The following is a 25,966-nucleotide window of genomic DNA, read 5'->3' on the forward strand; positions in this document are numbered from 1 at the left end:
GCTGTTTGTCAGGCTGACATGATGCACCTGATTGTTCAGCTTCCCCCGCCGTTTTTATTGTTTGGCGACTTCAATGCCCATCATCCCCTTTGGGGCTCTCCTGCATCCTGCCAAAGAGGCTCACTCTTGGCGGATGTCTTCAACCATCTCAATCTTGTCTGCCTCAATACTGGCGCCCCGACTTTCCTCTCGGACTCTGCTCATACCTACTCCCACTTGGACCTCTCGATCTGTTCTACCACTCTTGCCCGTCGGTTCGAGTGGTATGTCCTTTCTGACACCTATTCGAGCGACCATTTCCCCTGTGTCATTCGTCTCCTGCACCACACCCCATCCCCACGTCCTTTGCGCTGGAACATACCGAAACCTGACTGGGGACTTTACTCCTCCCTGGCGACCTTTCCGGACCACGATTTTCTCAGTTGTGACAGTCAGGTTGAATACCTCACGACTGTTATCATCAATGCTGCCGAACGTTCCATTCCTCGTACTACCTCTTCTTCACGTCGCGTTTCCGTCCCCTGGTGGAACGAGGCTTGTAGAGACTCTATCCGTGCTCGACGACGTGCTTTACACACCTTTCGCCGCCATCCTACGTTGGCGAATTGTATTCGATACAAACGACTCTGAGCGCAATGCCATAGAGTCATCAAAGACAGCAAAAAAGATTGTTGGGCCTCTTTCACCAGCTCCTTTAACAGTTTTACTCCCTGTTCTGTCGTATGGGGTGGCCTGCGCCGGCTGTCGGGCATTAAGGCCCACTCCTCGGTACCTGGCCTGACCTCAGGTAATGAGGTCCTCGTTGATCCTGTGGCTATCTCCAACGCCTTCGGCCAGTTTTTCGGGGAGGTTTCAAGCTCCGCCCATTACCTCCCTGCCTTCCTTCCCAGGAAAGAGGCAGAAGAGGCTCTGCGACCTTCCTTCCACTCGCTGAATCTGGAAACTTATAATGCCCCCTTTACTATGCGGGAGCTCGAACGTGCGCTTGCACTGTCCCGGTCCTCTGCTCCGGGGCCAGATGCCATTCACGTTCAGATGCTGGCACACCTTTCTCCGGCGGGCAAAAGCTTCCTTCTTCGTACCTACAATCGCGTCTGGACCGAAGGTCAGGTCCCCATGCATTGGCGTGACGCTGTCGTTGTTCCTATACCCAAACCCGGGAAGGATAGACACCTTCCTTCTAGTTACCGCCCCATTTCTCTTACAAGCTGTGTCTGTAAGGTGATGGAGTGCATGGTTCATGCTCGGTTAGTTTGGATTCTTGAATCTCGACGGCTACTTACCAATGTGCAATGCGGCTTTCGTCGCCGCCGCTCCGCTGTTGACCACCTTGTGACCTTGTCGACATTCATCATGAACAACTTTTTTTGTGAAGGCGCCAAACGGTAGCCGTGTTCTTCGATTTGGAGAAGGCTTATGATACCTGTTGGAGAGGAGGTATCCTCCGCACTACGCACAGGTGGGGCCTACGCGGTCGCCTGCCCCTTTTTATTGATTCCTTTTTAACGGATCGAAAGTTTAGGGTACGTGTGGGTTCCGTATTGTCCGACGTCTTCCTCCAGGTGAACGGAGTGCCTCAGGGCTCCGTCTTGAGCGTAGCCCTTTTTGCCATCGCGATCAATCCAATTATGGATTGCATTCCACCTAATGTCTCAGGCTCTCTCTTTGTCTATGACTTCGCGATCTACTGCAGTGCCCAGAGAACATGCCTCCTGGAGCGCTGCCTTCAGCGTTGTCTAGACAGCCTATACTCATGGAGCGTGGCAAATGGCTTCCGGTTCTCTGAAGAGAAGACGGTTTGTATCAACTTTTGGCGATATAAAGCGTTCCTTCCGCCATCCTTACATCTTGGTCCCGTTGTTCTCCCATTCGTGGAAACAACTAAGTTTCTAGGGCTCACGTTGGACAGGAAACTGTGTTGGTCTCCGCATGTCTCTTTTTGGCGGCCCGTTGTACATGTTCCCTTAATGTCCTCAGAGTTCTTAGTGGTTCATCTTGGGGAGCGGATCGCACTGTCCTGCTTCGCTTGTATCGGTCCATAGTCCGATCAAAGCTGGATTATGGGAGCTGCGTCTGCTCGGCCATCCCTCTTACGCCGTCTCAACTCCATCCACCATCGGGGGTTACGGCTTGCGACCGGAGCCTTCTACACTAGTCCTGTCGAGAGTCTTTATGCTGAAGCTGCCGAATTACCATTGACCTACCGACGTACTGCTTTGTCGGTATGCCTGCCGGCTGTTGTCTATGCCCGACCACCCCTCTTACCAGTCCTTCTTTGCCGATTCTCTCGACCATCAGTACGGGTTGTATGTGTCTGCCCTGCTGCCCCCCCCCCCCGCCCCCCGGAGTCCGCTTCCGTCACCTGCTTCTACAATTGGATTTTACTCTCCCTACCACCTTCAGAGAGGGTGAGAGCCCGACACCACCTTGGCTCCAGGCTCCGGTTCATATTTATCTCGACCTCATCTCACTCCCGAAGGAGGGTACTCCGGCTGCAGTGTATTGCTGACGGTTTGTCGAACTTCGTGCTCGACTTGTCGGTCACACCTTTATTTACACCGATGGCTCCAAAACTGACGATGGTGTTGGCTGTGCCTTTGTCGTCGGGGCCGCCACCTTTAAATACCGGCTCCTCGACCAATGTTCCAGCTTTACGGCCGAGCTTTTTGCTTTCAATCAAGCCGTTCAGTATGCCCGCCGCCACCGCCATTCATCGTATGTACTCTGCTCTGACTCACTCAGTGCTCTTCAGAGCGTTGGAGGTCCCTATCCGGTCCATCCCTTGGTTCAACGGATACAGCAGTCCCTCCATTCTTTCGCTGATAATGGTTCTCCTGTCAGCTTTCTGTGGGTGCCTGGGAATGAGGCTGCGGATGCTGCAGCCAAGGCTGCAGTCCTCCTGCCTCGGCCAGCCTCCCATTGTGTCCCGTCATCTGACGTTCGTGAGGATGTTTGTAAGAGGCTTGTGTCGTCGTGGTGGGATGCTTGGTCATCCCTCCAAGGAAACAAGTTCCGGGCAGTAAAATCACTCCCAACTGCTTGGACAACCTCCTCCCGACCATCTCGGCGAGAGGAGGTCCTTCTGACCAGGTTGCGGATTGGGCATTGGCTACCTGCTCTCCGGTGACCCAGCCCCGCAGTGCCCATGTGGTCAGGCATTAACAGTGTGCCATGTTTTATTGTCGTGTCCCCGCTTTAGTCAATCTCGTGTTGTCCTATCCCTGCCATCTACTTTACCGGATATTTTAGCTGATGACGCTCGAGCAGCTGCTCATGTTCTGCGTTTTATAACTTTGACTGGCTTGTCCAAAGACATCTAACCTTTTTGCTTATTTTATCTACATCTTTGTCAGGTCTTTCTGGTGTCCCCCCCTCCCCTTGAGTTTTACTAGATTCCATGTAGTCTAACAACAGTGACTGGGCGCTAATGACCTCAGTAGTTGAGCGCCCTTAAACTCCACAAAAAAAAAAATTCCCCGTTACAGGAGATACAGATGGTGTTCCCATAGCACTGTTCACAAGGCTATCAATTTAGAGACTACTACAGCTAATGCAGTTGGTGGCCAAATTATGTTGTAGGGTCCCTCTATGTTTTATGGATGTATAGTGAATTTCACCATTACCAAAAATGGTGCTGCACTGGGTGGTAATGGTTGGTTAACTAATGCAGTAGTATGTTATAATAGTGATAAGGTTCAAAAAGTTCCCGGGCTTGAGACATTTAGTAGTAGGGATGTAATTGCTCATCATACCTTTCACGTTGGAGAAGTATATAACAGAGCTGGTGAACTTCTGCATTAAGACATTCACAATATTGGGACATGCATTGTTATGAAGTAACGGCACCCTTTGTTGTGGACCATTCCACAATGATGGTTTTTGACAGACATGCTACCGCACACACACATTCTTCATTCTCTGAGGGATGTCTAATGGTGTGCATCCTCAGGCAGCCAAGAAAAGAATTAAAACACACAAATTTATAACATCATCATAGTTAAAGTTTCTGCAATTACTGCGCGCATGTCAGAAAGACACGAATGCCACACTAATCTCTTGCCTACATGTAAGTCCTTATATACCTGCAGCAGAGCTGCGGTACTTGCATATATGCTGCAGCAATGCACTCAAACAGAAAACTTTTGATTGCCCTTTGTATAATTATCATTAAGCTCAAATACTTACAACACTGTTTACTGAAGGAAATAAATGAGCCAACAACACTGACTTAAAATACAGTCCCAGAAACTGTTCCTTCTTTTTGGAAATATTAATGCACATATCATGATATTCAGCTACCTTGTGCCTCTGAGGAGAAACTGTTCAGCACTCTGTTTTCTGCACATGGGACCTGGGCCATATTTAGGATTTTTAGATGCCTATGCTGAATCTATGGTGCAGGGATAATTTTGTAATATCTGACTTGCAGAAATAGCATTTCAGAACATTTTTGAAATTAAAACAATGTATTAAATTGTATAAAAGTTAGCCATACAGTTGTGTGACTTAATGAACTGATGAAATTAAAAAAATGAAAGAAATTGAAATCTTCAGGGTATTAAACAAGATTTTGTGACATCACTATGAACAACAATAATTTTTGAGTAAAGAAGAAAATAAGATTCATGCCCATGCAAAAATCATTATTTGGGTTTAAAAAAATGATTTATTGTAACTATTATCAGTTGGTAGCAGTATAACTATGACCAGAAAATTTTTTATACAAAATAAATTTTTATAAAAATAATGTATTTGTTTACTTGACCTTTGAATTACTCTTTAAAAAGCTCACAGAGGTTGCATGAGCTCACTGTTTCATCATGAGACAGTAACCTACATCTGTGTAAATACTCTGTGGGCCACTGTGCAGTGTGTGGCAGAGTATACCTTGTGCTACTATTAGTCATCTCAAAAAAAATCTTTTATTGATATATTTTATACATCATTGTACCTTTACGTTCTTTCAGATGAAAGACAAGATTGTTTCTACCTTCCTTTGAGCCATAGATTATGTAGCTCTTCAATCTCTTGATTTATATAATCACTAAGAGAATTCTTGTCAGTGAACATCAGCTTACTTTCCTTCCAACAATGATTAACTTCTTGCTGGCACATTTGTTTTGACTTGTCTGCATGCTTTATGTATGCATTGTAAAAGTTTTGATACAAATTTGCTTTCAATACAGTAATATCAGCTTCATAATCTTTGCTGAATATCACAACTTGCTCACTTGCTGCCACATAGTGATTTCACTCAGTGTGACAGGGAGCTGCCCAAACGAAATCTCATGCTTGTGTAGCACTGGTTTTGAATCGTGGAAACCAGAGCATGCAAATGTGTAAGCATTCAGTCGAGAGAGGTCATAAAGAGCGATGTGCACTTTAATATTGTCTATGCTCAGGGTTAATTTATAAAAGAAAATGTTATAACAGATAACATTATATATTCTCTGAATTAAAAAGTTGACTTGAGGTTATCATTACTCCCCTCCCGCATTTTGAGCTCGTGTAATTAATGGACATCCCCTTGCCTCCACACTCTGAAATGTTCAATAGGTATCAGACAAATATTACACTTGTTTTGAAGAGAACCTGATGCCATTGATCCAGGTTCCATTCCAGGTTTATCTTTCCCACATTCTTCATGTATTATGGTGCTTGGCGACATAGACTGTTGATTGTAATAGATGCCTAGAGGCCAAATTAATTGTGTGGAGATGATTGTGTACTGTTTGCATCAATGCAGTCCTCCCAATTACCTCCAGAAACCCACACGGGTGGCTATATTTTTAGTGAATTAATATGTTCAGAAGAGTAGTGAGCAAGTATTTTCAATCTAACACACAACTCCCCCCCCCCCCCCCCCCCCCCTCTCTCTCTCTCTCTCTCTCTCTCTCTCTCTCTCTCTCTCTCTCTCTCTCTCTCTCTCTCTCTCTCACACACACACACACACACACACACACACACAGATATATAGGGAAACATCCACGTGGGAAAAATATATCTAAAAACAAAGATGATGTGACTTAACAAACGAAAGTGCTGGCAGGTCGATAGACACACAAACATACACACAAAATTCAAGCTTTCGCAACAAACGGTTGCTTCATCAGGAAAGAGGGAAGGAGAGGGAAAGACGAAAGGATGTGGGTTTTAAGGGAGAGACTAAGGAGTCATTCCAATCCCGGGAGCGGAAAGACTTACCTTAGGGGGGAAAAAAAGGACAGGTATACACTCTCGCGCGTGCGAGTGCACACACACACACACACACACACACACACACACACACACACACACGCACATACTCAGACACAAGCAGACATTATGTCTGCTTGTGTCTGTGTATGTGCGGATGGATATGTGTGTGTGTGCGCGCGAGTGTATACCTGTCCTTTTTCCCCCTAAGGTAAGTCTTTCCGCTCCCGAGATTGGAATGACTCCTTACCCTCTCCCTTAAAACCCACATCCTTTCGTCTTTCCCTCTCCTTCCCTCTTTCCTGATGAAGCTACCGTTTGTTGCGAAAGCTTGAATTTTGTGTGTGTGTTTGTTTGTGTGTCTATTGCGTGAGGATGGTGCGAAACTGTTTTGAGCATTGTAGTTGGTAGCAGACAGGTTGTATCTACTCCAATTTTGCAAGGCTTTTATGTAGTTCTGATTGGATTTCTCTTGTTGTTGTTGTGGTCTTCAGACCTGAGACTGGTTTGATGCAGCTCTCCATTTGTAAAAGAACTTTATTGATTTCCTCTCATTTTTCCTACAGGGGCTACCGTGGAAGATCAGCATACTATATGCCTTACTAAGCTGAAAATTGAAGACAACGATGCCATCTGAGTGCAGATTCGCTCATTTTATATAAATTCTTGGGACATCCATTTTGATGGATACTCTGTTGAAATACTGTATGTATGTATGTATCAGCCCATCCCCTCCCTCCCAAGGAAATGAAATCACTTCTTTATTTTGTACTTTAGTGGCTACTGTTTGCATGTGTTTAACAGAAAGGTTTTAAGACATTTTTGCTTTGTTTAAGGTTTCCATAGAGGTGTGTGTGTGTGTGTGTGTGTGTGTGTGTGTGTGTGTGTGTGTGCGTGCGTGTGTGTGTGTGTGTGTGTGTGTGTGTGTGTGTGTGTGTGCGCACGCACGCGCGCTTGTGTGGGTGTGTGTGTGTGTGTGTGTATGTGTGGGTGGGTGTGTGCACAAGTGCCTGAGGCTCAGTGCATGAGCAATTTTGATATGGAGGGTTACTTAATTACGCCCCCTGCTGACATTCGTGAGATGTACTTGCTCTTTTTAACAAGGAATTTATAAACTTCATGTTTATGAGAGGTTCTCATTTGCTAGTTGTGTGTGAGATTAATTGAATATATTTGTTTGTGACTAAGTACTGAATTCACTTATATCTTAACATTACACTACTTGCACGCAAAAGAATTGTGCAAACCAAATTTTTCACTAGAATATACTTCTTTCATTACCATAGTGTTAGTCACGCTAGTGGTGATACAAAACTTGTAAGAAGAAATATGAATGTTCCCCGATCACTTTTGATTATATTAAGATCTTAATGAGAATATTGTCTAGTTATGTACTGAGTTTGATGACTTAACTCTTTGGAAGCACTCATGAGTGAAAATAGTGTGACACTCAGCCTGTAAGGAAGGCACAATTTTTTTACTGCTATGACAAGATTAGTTAATTTTTACTTATGCATTATGTAACCACTTTTTAACTGAGGAAGCATCAGTGTGGAATATTTGACATGGGTAATACTTTGAAGAAATTCATTCTGTACATAATCTCACAGAATATCTGAACATAATGTAAAAAAGTCTGCTTTGATTGTTTCTTGTTTCTATGTCTTACATATTTTTTATTTTTTACACTTCAGTCTGCTAATAAATTATTTATTTGTAGATCACAAAACTAATTTTTAAAGTTTTGTAGAATGAAAAATTAGAATTATGTACAATAAGCAAAAGAAATGTAAATTGAGTAAAAGCAGTTTGAAAACATTTCATGAACAAGAAAAAAATTGTTGTATGCTTTACTATGAATTATGTGTACAAAAAAAAGTGCTATATAATTTGTATTAGCTTCATTGTTAGGACCTACAGCTTCTTTCTTTTTCCCCTTCTGGTAACATGTAGTGTGGTTCAGTATAAATTCGGTACTTGCCAAAGGGTTGTTTCACAAATGAAAACTGAAATGTCTCTGGATGAAATTTGATATTAACATCTTTTTCTGCTGGGTATGCAAATAGATATTAAATCAAAGATTCAATACATTGACAGCAACTCATATTGCCTATTATTATTGGGTTCACATTTAATCTTGTTTGGAAATGGACACAAAGCTCTCTATGAATATCCTATGAATGTAACACATTATTGAAAGTGGTTACGAGTTGCAGTATACATTCCAGTTCCATTATGCTTATTTCAGAGAAAGTTGTCCAACATGAGACAGTATCTGTTTTACTTTGTTCCAAAAGAAATGTTTTGACAGAGTAAAAAGTTTCTTTCTTTGTTTCTCTCTTAGAGATGCTAGTAGTAACAGAACTAGTTACATCTCAAAATTTGTGCAGTTTGTTTCTTTGAGCCTGATTGCCATTATGTACTTTGTTTCTTTTTTTTTTTTTTTTTTTTTTTTTTTTTTTTTTTTTTTTTTTTTTTTTTTTAAACTCAAGTCTGTTGACAGGAAATATATTTTCACTTACTTTGTCTTTAAGAGGAGGAATTACTTTTTATGGCATTAACAGTATAGAAAATAATTATTTTCATTATCTCTCTCACAAGTTATTTACAGTTTTCTTGAGTATCGAGTGCTAAGTTAGTTTGGAAATGTTTGCATTTCTTGCCAATTGCAATGTGTATGTGTATATGTAAAGGTTCACTAGTTAATATGGATAAAATCATTTAACATTTTGTAGACAATACCAAACATTAGGCATTTAAGTTCCAAACCAGTACATACATTATTATTCATACATTGTTGTCTGTCTTCAAAAGATTGTAAGATCTCTTTGTGCTGTTAAATACAGTTACTGCCCATATTTCCATTCTGTTGTTGGCATTGAGGAACTAAGTAACCAAAGTTATTTATGTAATTTTGTAGTGTAATGTTCAGATATGTGAGTGGAGCAGTACATGAAATAACCTGTTTGGTACATTTTTGGAATAAGTTTAGAAAATGAGATTGGATGTAGAACAAGGTTCAGCCTCTTTAATATTTATCATTACTTCTGTTGTAGCTTGTGTTCATCATTGAAATGTGGTTGATCTACACCCTAATCCAGAGAGCAGACTGTGAATAAGTGTGTGCGTGTGCGTGCATGCATGGTGTGGTCGCATAGGCATATAATGGGTGTGTGTCCGTGTGTGGTCGTCTTATTGTTTTCCAGGAACGAGGAGAAGGACATGGAGAAGAAGAAGAAGAAGAATACTTTTTATTGAGAGAAGGACAAATAGTGGCTGCCGTGCAGAAAAAAATAGAATATAGTCGTGGGACTTTTTCTAAAAATGTAAATTGAACTGGTGTAAGTTTAAAGTATCTTAATAAAGTCTCCATTATAAATAACTTTGTATTGTTCAGCCTAGATTTCTGACTGTGTTATACAAAAAACTTTTATAAAGTGATTTATGGTTTCAAGACGATATTTTAAATGACAGATTTTGTGCTGTGTTATTATTTCTGTTGTGGTATGTGTGCTGTGCGATTTCCATAAGATGATGATGTTTCCATACATGAGAATATACTCTCCTGTGTATGAGTTGACAAATCATTATTTCCATTGTTTTCTGTTCAACATTTAAGAGTTGAGTAGTAAGTTATTGTGTTGTGGTATTAATAATGTAATAGAAAAAAGGGAAAAGAGCCATTTATTTAAGTGAGTGGTGTTTAGGGCTACCTGTGTTATCAGTGAGAGACTAGAGAGAAAATATTGACTATTGGTTGAACTATTGGTATAAGTTAGTATAAGGTAAAGAGGGTGGGGGGAATTGTACAAAGCTAATCAATTTTCATTTTGGATTTTAGGGCATAAAGTTTAAAAGGCCAAAACAAACATTACACATCAAATGAAATTCCTTTGCTCCTTACGAGGTATATGCTGTATTGCTGTGCCTGTGTGTGACTCACTCCAAGAAATTTACTTGCTGTGGGCATTGTTCTTTCAGCTGAGCCACATGAACATGTTTGTAACTCCTCACCATTACTTCCAAATTATGTCTGTGAATATATGCTAAGAGCTTCTCAACCTGGCACAAACAGTGTGTTCATACCAATGTGCTTCACAACAACATTAGTTAAATGCCAGCTCTACTGTGAAATAATTTGTTTCCATAGCTATTTAATCATTGTATTGTGTGTGCTTTGTTCAAATGTATAAACTGCAATACCGTACTGATATAAAATTCTTCATTTTGGGCAATCAACAGAAATTCGTTCAAACCTGTTGAAGGCTTATGAATCTACGTCTTCATGTTCAACAATTAAGATATTGGTGGTTTATTTCAGACGTGCTATACATGTTGTTGTTGTTGTCTTCAGTCCTGAGACTGGTTTGATGCAGCTCTCCATGCTACTCTATCCTGTGCAAGCTTCTTCATCTCCCAGCACTTACTGCAACCTACATCCTTCTGAATCTGCTTAGTGTATTCATCTCTTGGTCTCCCTCTACGATTTTTACCCTCCACGCTGCCCTCCAATACTAAATTGGTGATCCCTTGATGCCTCAGAACATGTCCTACCGACCGATCCCTTCTTCTGGTCAAGTTGTGCAACAAACTTCTCTTCTCCCCAATCCTATTCAATACTTCCTCATTAGTTATGTGATCTACCCATCTAATCTTCAGCATTCTTCTGTAGCACCACATTTCGAAAGGGGTGGGGGGGGTGCTATACATACCACGAAGATAATCCTTGCAAAGGAAATCCCTTAATTCATGATATTAGTAGGTATGCTGATATGTCACACTCTCATTTCTGCCTCTTCCCACATCTAAATAAGTTATTATTGAAAAGAATGGTAGATGTCTTATGGCAGTCATGATCTTCTCACTGAGAAAACCGTCAGACCAAGTAATGTTCATCTAGCCTTCATAAGCTACCAGGTGCAGCTGATTGATTATGGCGCTGAGTTTGACCCCGACAACAGGATTAGAACAGAGGATAATTTTTATTTCGATTTCTCACAAATGATCAACCCATTTTATATTCTCTCATTTACACTCCTGAGTGAAAACTCAACATAATATCCTCCTCCTTAAACGTGCTGGACCTGTCCCATCACTGTAGAATCTATACAGAGTTGTAAAGAAACATGCAAGTCAGTGCGAAGTTAAAGCAAGTTCTTGAGGTGTGCCTGAGTGGTTTAGTTGGAAGAGTACTACAAAAATGGACTTCTTGTATCCTAACTTAAATTCCATTCCGACACTGTACTCATAGTCACAAATAATCAAATATTAATAGAGACGGTAAAGGCAAAGGTTACGATAGAAAAGATTGCAAGTAATGTTAACTTCTGTTCAGATAAGATGTCCGGCCCATTTAAATATTTTAATTTACTGGTAGTGTTTAGTTGTTAACACAGAACTGTCTCTCCATTCCGTAGTGTCTGAAATTCACAACTCCCTTAAATATGGTCTGTGAATCTTTTTTGTATTCCAGGGCTGCAGAGATATATAGTATCCTATGAGGTCATTCGAAGGTTTGAACGACAAACAGAAACTTTGTATATAGTTTCTTTTTTATTATTCAGTGCAAAATAAAATAAAAAAAATGTTTCGCATCAATATTACCAAACTTTATATCAGAACCCCCCTTTTGCCATTGCAGTGTGTCAATCGCAAAGTTATTTTAATAGAAACGTAGCTTCTTTTGTTATGGTGACTTATGACAACATTCTTATAGTGTCAATTAAGTCCTATGTTTGAATCAAACTATCAATTGATTTATTTCAAATGACAGTGAAGGCCACTTTTCTGAATGATTTTATGGATCAAAATAGAATTCAAGAACCCTCCGTATTGCTGATCCCGTCTGCATGCAATGCATCTTTATAATAACTATATTGACGGAAGCAGGTTGACGTGACAGAAGGGCTGAAAACATTCAAAAACAAAGATCACTAAAAAATAAAAATTAAACCATATACATACACTGCCTAACAAAATACGCGAAGCACACTGAAGACAGTCAGACGTCGGTGTAACATAGTACACTTTATCAGCAGGTATGTAGATGATTAAAGAATTCTCTGTGGCAGGTAGAACAGCTACCAGACTATATCACTGTTGTTACTGGGCCTAGCGGGGTATATGTTAAATATGAACAGTGTCAGGCGTTGAATAATCACTGTGAAGGCCACAGAGATGAAGCATCTTTCTGTGAGACAGCTTTATCATCAGATGACAGTGTTTGAAAGAGGCCTCATTGTGGGTCTCCATTTAGCTGGTTGGTCAAATCGTGCAGCATCCAGATATGTGGGGCATTCGGATGTAACAGTGGCCTGATGTTGGACAGCTGGGTACAACTGGCGCAGGCATAGTCATTGTCAAGGTTCCTGTTCACCACGTCTGTTCACCACAAGGTAAGATCACCATTACTGCACACCAAGCACATTGTAATCCCTTCATATCCGCAATCAAAGAATAAATAATGGGTTCCCTACAACACTATGTTTGTGACAATAGTAATTGAGTTATATTGCTCGATAAAACTTTGTCTTGAGGGATGGTTGTTTGACTCCAGTTAATTGTCACTTTAAATAAAATAATGAAGTTCATTGTTGTACTAATCAGATTTAAAATAACATTTTGTTTACTAATCAGATTTAAAATAACATTAGGTTAATAGGAGGTATGGCAAATCGAAATAATACACTGGTACCACAACAACAGTGTTAAAAAGTTTGTCCTTAATATCACACAAAATTTCATAAGCTGGTGAAGAAGTCGGTGTAGTTAAGTGAATTGTAATTTAGTTCAAAACCTAATATAATGGTTAGTTAACACCCTATATAAGTAAAACAGTGGGAAAACACAATTGCTACTCACAGCTAAAATTAATTGAAGTCAAATTCCACACCAACTCAAATAGATGGTAATCTAACTGATACACAACGCATTAATCTTAAGAGCCATTCAGTGACAAAAATAATCAAGGCCCTCCACTGGTGAACTGAGTTAAAAAATAATTCCGTCAGCTTCACTCACAAAACGCAAAATCTGCTGAACAGTTGCCAGAAACAGAACAGTAGTACTAACCACTGAACTGATGGAAAAAATTTCATAGTTAACGACTAACAATGTGAAAATTTCTCAGTGAAAGTGTGTTGCTGATTCATTGCTTGGATTTTGGTAGGTGTTGCTTCCACCAAACCATGCCAAACAGTACAACAGAGAAAGGTTGCTGCTGCCACCCAGTTAAGCTCGTGGAATGCCCCTCTACAGAAAATCCATGTCTCTGTGTCACTTAATGACTTTGCGCTATCATCAGCCTCTTTTACAACTTTTTGTATACAAATGCAATTAAAAATCCAAATGTCTCATTAGATGCCTTATAAAAGTCTACACAGAATTCATATCTTAAATTCTACATGCAGAAGGGTACCGAACTAATTTTAAACATTTGCAAATTGTATCAGCAGTAGTAAAAATGCTTAATGCTTTTAATGTTACTAATAACAGAACAGACAAGTATGGGACCTTCATCTTACAGAAATTTGACTGCTGTAATCAAAATTAACATAGCTCAAATTAGTTTTGAACTACGAGCAAAACTATTTATAAACAATTAATAAAAAGACAATTAAAAATATTTAAAAATTTTAGAAACTAAATGTTGTATGTGATGCGTAATCATATCCGCAAACACGCATTGTCCTGTTGTTAGTGTGCCGGATTTCATTTAAACATATCTGCTTGATGTTATATCTTCCCTTAAACATTATATCCAGAGCATATCTCCATATCAACAGAATTGTCTTTACTTCCTCTTACCTTGACACACAATGCTTTCATGTAACTAATAGTTTGTGCTGCATAAACTTGAACAATGTAAATCTACAGTTTGTGCTCACTACTGGGCAGATCTAATGTCATTTTCCTGGGGGCTTTCAGATTTTTACAGGAGCATGTGCGGACTTCGCCACACTCGCAGCCATTCGTCAGAGGCACACACCTTACCCCTGTGCCACAGGGCAAGCTAACCAAACCATTACAACAGTTGTGAGATTAGCTTGCCTCAGGAGAACTAACAACGGCCTTGTCCATCCTTCCAAACTGTGTGTGTGTGTGTGTGTGTGTGTGTGTGTGTGTGTGTGTGTGTGTGAGAGAGAGAGAGAGAGAGAGAGGGGGGGGGGGGGGATATTTAAGTCCCCTGGCGCAGTTTCTGTCTGTATGGTCAGGCTACTCTCTGGAAATATTGTAGGGATTTTGATAGTTTTCACTAATACAAACACCGATTTAAGATGGTTTACGTGTATAATTTATTAATATTTTGTACAAATTGGCTTATGTAAAATTAACTGAAGTCCCCTGCTGCTATGAAAACGATCCCATTGCCATCTAGCGGTGAATAGCAGAATTTGGAATTACATGAGGTTGCTAGATGTCAGCATCAGGCCTGAGAGACCTACCTCTACCGGCAGGCCACAGTGACCTTTCACTACTGAAAGACTACTGCGACCAACCGCCGGCTTCCTAAACCAACCACAGCAGTCGGTGATATTAATTCTGATAACAGTACTAGAGACAGTAATGATGAGCTTGAGTGTTTTATACAAAGTGATGCAGCTTGTAAACCGAGATTTTATTGAGCTTTCTAAACCACTTGCAATGTTGAGCCAATATGAACAGATTTTTTTTTTATTTATTTTTTTTTTTTTTTTTTTTTTTTTTTTTTTTTTTTATTTTAGAGGTAATGTTTAAGGGGAGTGAAGGGAAATGTGGGAAAAGATCGCTTAGAAAATGTAGCTTCTGTCAGACTGGTGCTGGACTCTGGCAATGAGATACCTTGTGCCAAACTCCATTTCAGTTGAGGAGACCATGCTGTGCTGGTGTTGCAGTCAGGTGACGAGCAAGTTGCTGTTGCTCACTACGAAGTGGTGTTGCAGTTGGTCAGACCAAACGACATTTTAGCTCTGGAGTTGCGCTTGAACAGCGGAGGTGTGCGTAGCACTGCTGCAGCGTGCTACTTGTGTTAAGCTAGAAGAAAAGCTGCAAAACCGTTCTCAGACTGTGGCGTGACGGTGAACAAATTGTCATTCATCATTATTACGACACAGCAAAATTGTCGTGCCACAGAATTCGCAGAAATCGGCAGAAGAAGAAGAAGAAGAAGAAGAAGGCAGACAGAGAGAAGCCTTAGACACCACAACCTACTGGGAATGGGGAATGGAAGCATGACAAGCATCACATACCTGTCCCCCCTCTGTATATTCAGAGCAGTAGTGGGTTGTGGACGGAGGTGTATGATGTCACAGCCAGCTGCTGCAGGGCAAAGTAGGCGTAGAGTCCCATAACTCAAACGCCATCATCCAGCTGCAGGCAGCGAGCGTGGCCGACCACCGTGCACTGAGTAGCACTGTAACTGCCCAAATTGTTGATCCACCTACTGTGGAGAAGACAACCATGCCAAAACAGTGCGAGAAGCAATCCAAGGGCCTGATCAGAGCGCTGCCTTGGATCTGTGATGAAAAGGGAGTCCAAGAGGGGGCTGTCACATGCCGGATTCCGGGGTGCAACTACTAAGCTGCACAACCAGACGAATAAGAAGAGGCCACTGCTGTACATTGTTGTAGTGGGAACTGTGATGGATGGCAGTGACATCTTCAGGATAAGGAAGCTCTTAGGCTTTCCTGTGACTGCCGAAGTTTTCCTCCTAGGCATGGACCCTAGGCCACAGTGCTTCAGGTGCCAAGCTGAAGGGCATGTGGCTAAATACTGCCACAACTCGCTATGGTGTGTTAAGTGCGCCGGCGCGCACGACACCCGCACTTGTGACAGACGATGAGAAGAGGCGCCAACTTGTGCTCGTTGTGGCAGGCCACATGTGGCAAACTGGCGTGGTTACCCGGCTTTCGCTAGTGATGATGTGCTGGAGACAAGCCACAAACCGAGAAGACACGACGATGGCGCCATGAGCACCACCGAACGAAGGCGCAGCCGAAAGGAGAGAAGGCAGCTCCCACTGCCCACACAGGGCCGGAATATTGCACCAGTGAGAGTGGCGCAGGGGACTGGCCATCGGCGGTAGCACAGCAGGTGCTGCAAGTGCAGGAGATGCATGCCACACTGGCGGCCGCAGCGAGGACGCAATTGCGGCCTTCAAAGCCGCCATGGACACAGGTACGGCAACTTTTAAAGCCACACTGACTGTAGAGATGGAGGAGGCATGCAGCCAACTGTGGCAATTGCACTTGCAGATGGCTCACGACATCCGTGTGGACACCACAGACAAAGAAAAGAGAACTGTCGCCGCTCCCCTTGTGGAGCAGTTGGCGGAAGGACACCACATCAGACACACCGAAGAAGACAGGAGCCGCCACAATAATACTGAAACCCATTGCTTCCGAGCAGTTCCACTTTGGCGAGTGGGCTATCACAGCAGTCAGAACCCTCAGGGGTATGGGCTATGTTGTCGCTACATGGGGGAGACACAGCCACAGCCCTCACTGAGCCTATCAGCACCAACGAGTGAGTAGTAGTGCCGCTATGCGACTATTCGTCTCCATGCGCTTGACTTTGACACTCGTCCACCAGACAGCGATGGGCGACCTGGGCCTTCCCCTGCACCAAGTCACCACCAACGAAGTGCAGCAGGGGGCTCTCACAACCTGAACTGCAGCACAGTGTGCAGCAGCACCGTCACAGACTGATGTATGATGAACATATGGCTTGACATCGTATCTGTTTGCATGATACCCCTCTGCTAACTCGACTCATCCTTGCATGACGTATTGCAGTCAGCAAGATTCCGCAACTGCTCCTACTACCTGACCTATCACAGAGATTTTTTCCTTTAGGCACTTGCCTCGGCACTTTTTTCTCTCTGCCCTATCGTCCCAATCTGTCTCCAGATGAGCGCATATTAATGGTTAATTTTAACCAGACGTGTGCAAACATCACAGTATCCACATCCTGTGACACATCACATTAGTGAAAACTAACCCTTATGCAGAGATGGCAGTAGACCTTTTGAGTTGGCCATCATGCCAATGTTGGCGTGGAGGGGCTCCACCTCTGAGATAGAGAAGATCCAACGGAGAGCAGTGCGCTTCGTTACAGGATCATTTAGTAATCGCGAAAGCGTTACGTAGATGATAGACGAACTCCAGTGGAACACTCTGCAGGAGAGACTCAGTAGCTTGGTACGGGCTTTTGATAAAGTTTCAAGAACATACCTTCACCGAAGAGTCAAGCTGTATATTGCTCCCTCCTACGTATATCTCGCGAAGAGACCATGAGGATAAAATCGGAGAGATTAGAGCCCACACAGAAGCATACCGACAATCGTTCTTTCCACGAACAATACGAGACTGGAATAGAAGGGAGAACCGATAGAGGTCCTCAGGGTACCCTTCACCACACACCGTCAGGTGGCTTGCGGAGTATGGATGTGGATGTAGATGTAGATATAAAAACGAGATCTCACTTCAAACTCCAATTAAATATGGGGCAGTTCAGACCCTATGCGTTATCTTAGCAGATGGGTTAAGGAAAGGCAAACGTACGTTTATGGCATATATAGACTTACAAGGGGAGGCCGCCAATTGTGAAATTCAGATTCGATTCATACTGGGCATAATAAAAGCTCATGGCCAGAGGTGTAATGTGGCAAAGCACCAAGATGCACTTCTCAGCCGTTTTTAACAGGGTGTACCAAAGCTCTCCCGTCCGCACTGATTTTCGACAATGTTATAAGTAGCGCTAGGGACCGCATCTACCTTCGGATTACGAACCCAAGCGCTTAACCGTTGCACCACGACGCTGTAGAGAATTATTAATCGTCGAGAGTATTTCACCGCAACGGTTTCTTTTAACTGTCGATTTTCTCGACAACGGCTGAGAAGTGCATCTTGGTGGTTTGCCACATTACACCTATGGCCATGAGCTTTTATTATGCGCAGTATGAATCGAATCTGAATGTCACAATTGGTGGCCTCCCCTTGTTAGAGAAAGCTTTTGACAATGTTGACTGGCATACTCTTTGAAGATCTGAAGGTAGCAGGAGTAAAATACGGAGAGTGAAAGGCTATTTACAACTTGTAAAGTAACCAGATGGCAGTGGTAAGAGTTGAGGGTCATGAAAGGGAAGTTGTGGTTGAGAAGCAGTGAGACAGGGTTGTAGCCTGTCGCTGACATCATTTAGTGTCTACATTTTGCAAGCTGTAGAGGAAACCAGAGAAAAATTTGGAAGAGGAATTAAAATCCAGGGAGAAGAAAAATAAACTTTCAGGTTTGCCGATGACATTGTAATTTTTCCAGAGACAGCAAAGGACTTCAAAGAGCAGTTGAGTGGAATGGACAATGTAATGTCTTAAAGGAGGATGTAAGCAAAACAAGGATAAGGTAGCGCCCAATGGGCTTGCCGCTGTATGGCAGGTTTGTGCTTGACTACCATGGGGCCAACCCTTTGCAGTATCTTTACCCTTCCATGCTGTATTTCTGTCCTATTGCTCTTCTTTTTCCTCTCCCTTGGGGAACATGTCTGGGGTGTTTTACTGAATGTGTTCTGCATTTTAGGTAGCGGGCATAAGAACACTTTCACCACTGTTTTTTGGTTCCTTTTTTCCTTTCTTAATTCACCTTCTCCTGTCCTTCCTCCACTTCGGCATTTGAGGCTCCTCTTTTTCTTTTTCCTCCCTTTGGGCTCCTAAAGGCCGGCCCACTTGTTGATGCGTGACAGATGACTGAGTAACGCATAATTCCCAGCCCTGGGTCGACAGGTGAGGTCACATGTACCCCTGGTATATGCCAGGCCCAGGGAGGGGTAATTGCCTGAGCTGCTACCTTCCCAAATTGTCGATTGGTCCCTCTTGCCAGGTGTTCGGGAGGTGTGAAGCATCACTTAAGGCGGGTGAGTGCCCCCCCCTCCCCGCCCCCACCCTGTGAGGCGGAGGAGACCCCCAGTTGAAAGGAGCGCACCGTTGAAGACACTGGCAGTTGGGGGTGGATTTCTCGCAGTAAGCTAATCTTCATCTTCTCAGTCTATGTCTACCTAATGTAAATACAATGAAGCTCCTGATTGAAAGGCCCTCACAGCTGCACCATGATTCCTCGTGGTTTCACGCACTGAAGACAGTCAGTCTTTTGCAACAGTACATCCTTTTCTTATTCAGAAAGGGGTTGACGCAACTTCCGGCCCTGTGAAATCCTGTTCTCGTTTATGCAGTGGCACTTTGCTTTTGAAACTACATCTGATTCTCAATTGTGACAATTGCTTGCTGCTTTGCTTCACCACAGCTATTGTGTTCGTGTTGAGGCCCAGAGAATTCTGAATTCTTTCCGTAGGGTTATTTACACTAGGCTGCTCGATGGTCTGACTGAGGCAGGAATCCAAATGTACCTATCTGATCTGGGCGTCATTGCTGTCCACCGGGTGATGAAAAAAGTAGATGCAGCCTTAGTGCTCACACACACTCTTTTTCTCACTTTTGATAGAGTGGTACTTCTGTCGAAGATCAAAGCAGGCTAGGAAGGTATCACAGTATTATCGTACATTCCAAACCCGATGCACTGTCATCGTTACAACCACTCTAGATAGTCCTGTCAACACCCGGCCAAATGTGTAAATTCTGGTAGGGATGCTCACGAGGGCGATCGTCCGCCTCCTTCTCCCTGCTGTGCAACAAGCCACCAAACATTCGCCTCCCACGGCGAACTCACCTGCTACACAACTGGCAAGCCACAAAGTACAGAAGGAATGTTCCCACAAAGACTTACTATGTCCCTCTAGCCAACAAATATCTGACTCTTCCTCTGCCAACTGGAAAGGCTCCAAGAAGTCAAACAAAGGCAAACAGTCCTCTCCTTCACAGACCGAGAGATAATCTTTGATAGTGTCGCCATGTGATACCCTCACCGGCTGACCTCCGTGTCACCGGTGCACACTGCCAACCATTTTTCTGCCGTGGACTCTGCAAACTGACCAGGGTAGTAGAATGCTGATCGTGCCCTCTTGGCGGACCTTCTCATCAACTTAACCTCCTCTGCCTTAACACGGGAGCACCCACATTCTTTTCAGACTCCTTGCGCACCTATGTTCTTTCTGACACATTTTCTGTGTGCTTTCTGTTTGCTGACTCCTACCCCCACCTGCGTGCACACCCACAGGGCGGCTTAATAAAGCCAGCTAGAATATATTACAAATGTTATCCTTATTACTGCAGAATGTTGCATTACTTGCATGTCCTCTTTACCATGCTGCGTCCCGTCCCTTGGTGAACTGAGGCATGTCGCAACGCAATTTGTGCATGGGATCGTGCTCTCCACGTTTTTAATGGTCATCCTACAGTTTCAAACTGCATTCATTATAAACAGTTCCATGCACAATGTGGTCAAGTTCTTCGGGATAGCAAAAAAGCTATCTGGATTTCATTCACTAATTTTTAACAATGCCACTCCTTGTTCTATCATGTGGATCAACCTGCGACGGTTCTGTGGGGCCAAGATCCATTCCCCAATTTCCAGCCTGACATTAGCAGACAATATCGTCGTGGAACCTATTGCTACCTCCAGCACCTTGGGCCACCATTTTGTGGAGACTTCGAGCTCCTCCCATTATCACACTGCCTTCCTCCATCACAAATGAGTGGAGGAGGCTCAGGTGACACCCTTATTTTCTCAGAATCATGAGTGCTACAATGTCACCTTTACTATGAGGGAGCTAGATCATGCTCTCACGTCACCCCGATCCTCCGCCCCAGGGCCAGATGATGTTTACATTTTCATTTGTTGCAGCATCTTTCTCTTCTGGACAAGCACTTTCTTCTTCCTATGTACAATCATATCTGGACAGAGGGCACTTTTCCCAGACGCTGGTGTGAAGCACTGACATACCCATACCTAAGCCCGGTAAGGACAAACACCTACCTTCTGGCTACTGCCCCATTTCTATTGTCAGCTGTGTTTGCAAAGAGATTCATGCTCGGTTGGTATGGTGGCTTGAGTCTCACGGTTTACTAACCATTGTACAGTATGGATTTTGAGCACACCATTCCGCAGTTGACCATCTACCATCTCGTCACATTGTCCACCCGTGTCATGAATGCAGACTGTTGCCATGTTTTTCAATTTGGAGAAAGCATATACCTCCTGGAGGACTGGTGTCCTCCATACACTCTGCACACAACTCTTCAGTGGCCGCATGACCAGTTTCCTTGGGAATTATTAAAAGACAGAGTTTTCATGGTACGTTGGGCTCTGCCTTGTCAGACACCTTTATCCAGGAAAATGGTGTGACTCAGGGTTCTGTCCTGAGTATCATCCTGTTTGCTATCGCCATTAACCCTATAATGACCCTGTCTCCCACCGGGCATCTCCAGCTCCCTTTTCATTGAAGATTTTGTCATCTATTGCAGTTTTCCACAGACTTGTCTCATTGAGCTGTGTTTCCAGCAATGTCTCGATCATCTTCATTCATGAAGCATCGACAATGGCTTTTGTTTTTCCACTGCCAAAAGCATTTGTATGAATTTCTGGCGGCACAATTGGTTTCTCCCATGATATTTACATATTGGGCCTGTTGCTCTTCCATTTATTGAAACTACGAAATTTATGGGGCTCATGCTTGATAGGAAACTTTCCTGGTTCTCCCATGTCTTACCTGGCAGCCCACTGTATGCGGTCCCTCAATGTACCACATGTGTCCTCAGTGGTACTCCTGAGAAGTAGGTCAAACCACCCTCCTCCATTTGTACCGGCCCCTCGCCGATTTGAAACTGGGCTATGAGTGTTTTGTTTATGAATCTGCCTGTCCGTCCCTCTTATGCCGTCTCTATACTATCCACCATCATGGCATCCATTTGGCCAGAGGCACCTTTTACACTAGCTCTGTTGAGAGTATGTGTGCAGAATCTGCTGAACTACCGTGTCCGCAGGGGGCTCCCGTCTTGGGAGTATGTGGGTGGCAACCACACGGGCCCTTAGCTAAGCCTGGCATTACTTCCACTTACTTGTGTCAGGCTTCTCCTGTTTCCTTTCCTATCTGGCCCCCCTCGGCCAACTCTTGGTTTCTTCGACCCCAACGGTATTAGGTTTCCGAGGCCCAAGGGTGTCTTTCACTTTCCTCTCTAGTATCTATTATCTACCCTTCGACCCAACGGCGAAGCGAGCGGAAGAAGAATCTTATATCCCAGGTTCTCAAAGATCGTGGAGGCGGAAGAGGTCATGCCAGACGAACTGGCTGTAAAGGCGCCGCTCAGCCATCATTGAGCTCGCGGCAGTTCGTTGCAGTTCTGGTACCTGAAGTCACATGTCACATACATATGTGCCGTGATGAATTGTTCCAGAATTATAGTGTGTGGGTCACTTCCTCACAAGCTGTAATCCACCTTAAAGAAATTCACGCAAATGGCAATTTCTCCTGTCATTTTCTCTAAAGACCAATGGCGATGGGATAAGGATGATGGTAGCAGGCTCCGAGTGAGGCTGGAAGCTACTAGTCTGGACCTGCACACTGGCGGCAGGTGTGTGATGGTCGCCTTCCTGAGAACCCGTGTGACTACTCGGGAATTCGGTCCTGCATCTGCGACTGGGCAGGCCTATTTAGGATGACCGCTGCCCACCCTGAATGGGGAAGGCCCTAGAAAATGTGGGCTAAACATCGGAAGTCACACTTGAACCGGGCTGGGAATCCGCACCCAGTAGGTCACTCCTTATACTGCGGACGTAAACAAAAGAAGAATGAAATGATTATGACAATAGGGACATGGAATGTCAGGACCCTCCTGGACGTGAACAATTACAGACCAGAGAGAAGAACCGCTCTTATCACCCAAGAACTAGCCCGTCTAGATATAGACATAGCTGCCTTGAGTGAGACAAGACTCTCGGGTGAGGGACACATTAGCGAGGTACGTTCAGGGTACACCATCTTCTGGAAGGGAAAGGATGCGGGAGAACCACGCATCCATGGTGCAGGATTTGCCGTAAAAACGAAAATAGTGAAAGATCTTCGACTTGCACCTGTCTCAATTAATGAAAGACTGATGACTCTTAGAGTACCCATTGGTTCAGACAGATTCATCACCTTCGTCTCTGCATATGCTCCTACTTTAGACATTGATGAAGACACAAAGAATCAGTTCTACCACCAACTGAACAGTACTCTCTCTAAAATACCCATTCAAGATAAATTAATTTTACTTGGTGATTTCAATGCCGGAGTGGGAAAGGACAACCGTTTTTGGAGAGATGTCATGGGTAAACAAGGGGTGGGAAACTGCAATGCAGATGGGTTGCTACTTCTTGGTCTGTGTGCTGAGCACGAGCTTTTCGTCTCCAATACCCAATTCCGTTTGCGTAACCGCTATAAGACCACATGGATGCACCCACGCTCCAAACATTGGCATCTTATAGACTACGTTATTACGCGACAGCGTGACAAGAAAGACATTCTCATCACAAAAGCAGCACTAAACATCGATGAGTGCTGGACGGACCATAGACTTTTAGTCAGCCGTTTGAGAGTACCAAAGTATCGCAAGCCACGATCCCACTTTTCAAACCCACCACGCAGAAAATTCAACATAAGCAACCTGAACAACAAAAACGTTCGCTCACACTTCCAAGACATACTGTCTGAACAACTTAACAAAGCTCCAGCAACCACAGATGACGTCGAACAAGAATCGACCACATTAAAGAACATCATCAAAGAAACTGCTGAGAATGTTGTTGGTTGTAGTGCACGGAAAAGAAGTGACTGGTGTGATGACAACCACGGAGAAATCCAAGCCATCATCAATGCAAAGCGGGATGCTTACCTATCCCTTGCTCAAGATCCATCCTGCGCAGAAAAGAAAGCACACTTTCAAGAACTCAAGCAGAAATGTCAAAGTGAAATACGAGTAATCAAGAACAAATGGTGGCAACAGAAAGCCACAGAACTCCAAAATCTTTCTGATGCAAGGAACCTGCGTGGCTTTTACGCTGGTATTAAAGAGCTGTATGGACCTATCCGCTCCTCATCAGGAGCACTGAAAGCTGCTGACAACTCCACCATTCTTACTGAAAGTCAGGACATCTTAAATCGTTGGAAAGAGCACTTCAGCTCACTGTTAACACGTTCGCTGCGGCTGACGCTTATAAGCGTTTCCGCGATCAACACGCCAGAGCGGCTGACGCTCATAAGCGTTTCCGCGATCAACACGCCAGAGCGGCTGACGCTCATAAGCGTTGCCGCGATCAGCAAGCCAGTGCGGGTAACACTTATAAGCGGTGCGCTCGCTAGCTGAGTTCTCACTAGGGGAGGTCGCCAACTGGGACACGCCGATTTCGTCCGAATTGTTTCTAGAAAGAGGTGGGACTCCACATAACGTGCCCGAAATATTTCGCCTGAGTTGGCCATAGGAAAGGAGAACATGCTCTCGAAAGTTGTTCCGATAGCACTATAGGAGGCTATACCCTATTTAGCGCTCTGTTCGTCGTTATTGGCGTAGAGTAATGGTCAAGCGCATTGCTCACGAAACAGGCGACTTGGGATCAATCCCAGGTCCGTCCTGATTTTTTTTTCTCATTTTTATGTTACTTCGTATCTTCAGTGTGTTCGGTTATTTACGGTAGATGTATATTTCTATCGTCAAGTCAAAAATCTAATTAAAAGATTACAAAGTGCCCCTGAATAACTCCAACAACAGCGAGAGGTATCATCAAGAGAAGATGCAATTAAAATACATTCGACCGTGCTGCATCAATTCAGTGCTCTTGTGGACACCCCTATGATCTAGTACGCTTGGTTTGCATCCAAACTATTAGAGGAAACACCTTAGTTTTAAAACTTGAATTAAGTGTGCTTTCCAATGAAGCATGTTGCAGAGAAATGTAACTGCTCAAACAATGCCTTCATAAAATGTGCCTAGAGTGAAACATATATGTTTCACATGTTTCTATGATATGTCACCATAAAAATGGCAAAACTTCTACTGTCGTAATGAATAAAAAGTAGCGCACGTAATCACAAGAATCTTTAAAATCTTTATTTTCATTAAAACTTTCGCCTAGTTATATAAATATACTACTTGAATGTATTTAAATTCTACGGTAAATAGTTGCAAAATCTGACGAAACCAAGGAAAATAAGAATGAAAACAATTGAAAAAAATTAGGAAGCACCTGGGATTGATTCCAGGTCGACTGTTTCGTGAGCAATGCGCTTGACCATTACGCTACGCCGTCAACATGTTCGCTGCGGCTGACGCATATAAGCGGCGCGTTCACTAGCAGAGTTCTCAGTTTAGTTTGTTCGGCTGTGCACTCGTGTTAGTTCAAGTAACCAACGACATATCACGTAACGTGTTCCTGTCTGCAGTTGTGTGTTTTCGTTTTTTGTCGTCTGTGTTGTGCATTGTTTGCAATGGCGGCGAATGAACCGACACCGGGGCCTTCGAACGCGAAAAAGTGTAGGAAGAGTGACCAATATACTGACCATGAGTTACTACGTGTGTTAGAAGATAGTGATGTAGAGTTCAGAGAGGACGAACCAGATGAGGGTGACTGGCATTTGGAGACTGCAGAAACAGACCACAGTGATGACAGTGTGGAAGCAGAGCTGTCCAGTATGTTTCGTGACAGTTCGGAATCGGACGATACGGGCGACGATGATGAGGAAATCGCCGACGATAAAGAACCAGCGCTCGCAGAGGTAAGCAAACCAGGTGTTACGTGGCATGAAGAACCACATGGGATGCAGTATCACCCGTTTACGAAAGCAGAATGTTTGCTGATGAAGCCTGCTGGCAAT

The 25,966-nt window shown here is 43.6% G+C and overlaps 1 protein-coding gene across 3 annotated transcripts in view; it reads left to right on the forward strand.

Annotated features, from left to right (window-relative positions):
* LOC124789465 (polyadenylate-binding protein 2) overlaps positions 1 to 6,966 on the forward strand; it is a 116,473-nt gene extending 109,507 nt beyond the window's left edge. For all 3 annotated transcript variants that reach the window (XM_047256833.1, XM_047256832.1, XM_047256831.1), the window contains exon 7: positions 6,762 to 6,966. In XM_047256833.1, the coding sequence (XP_047112789.1) occupies positions 6,762 to 6,801 (40 nt within the window). In that variant the 3' untranslated portion in view covers positions 6,802 to 6,966. The remainder of the gene's footprint in view (positions 1 to 6,761) is intronic.
* Positions 6,967 to 25,966: the final 19,000 nt, after the last annotated feature.

The sequence above is a fragment of the Schistocerca piceifrons genome, chromosome 3, assembly GCF_021461385.2.
Source record: "Schistocerca piceifrons isolate TAMUIC-IGC-003096 chromosome 3, iqSchPice1.1, whole genome shotgun sequence".
NCBI classification, from domain to species: Eukaryota; Metazoa; Arthropoda; class Insecta; order Orthoptera; family Acrididae; genus Schistocerca; species Schistocerca piceifrons.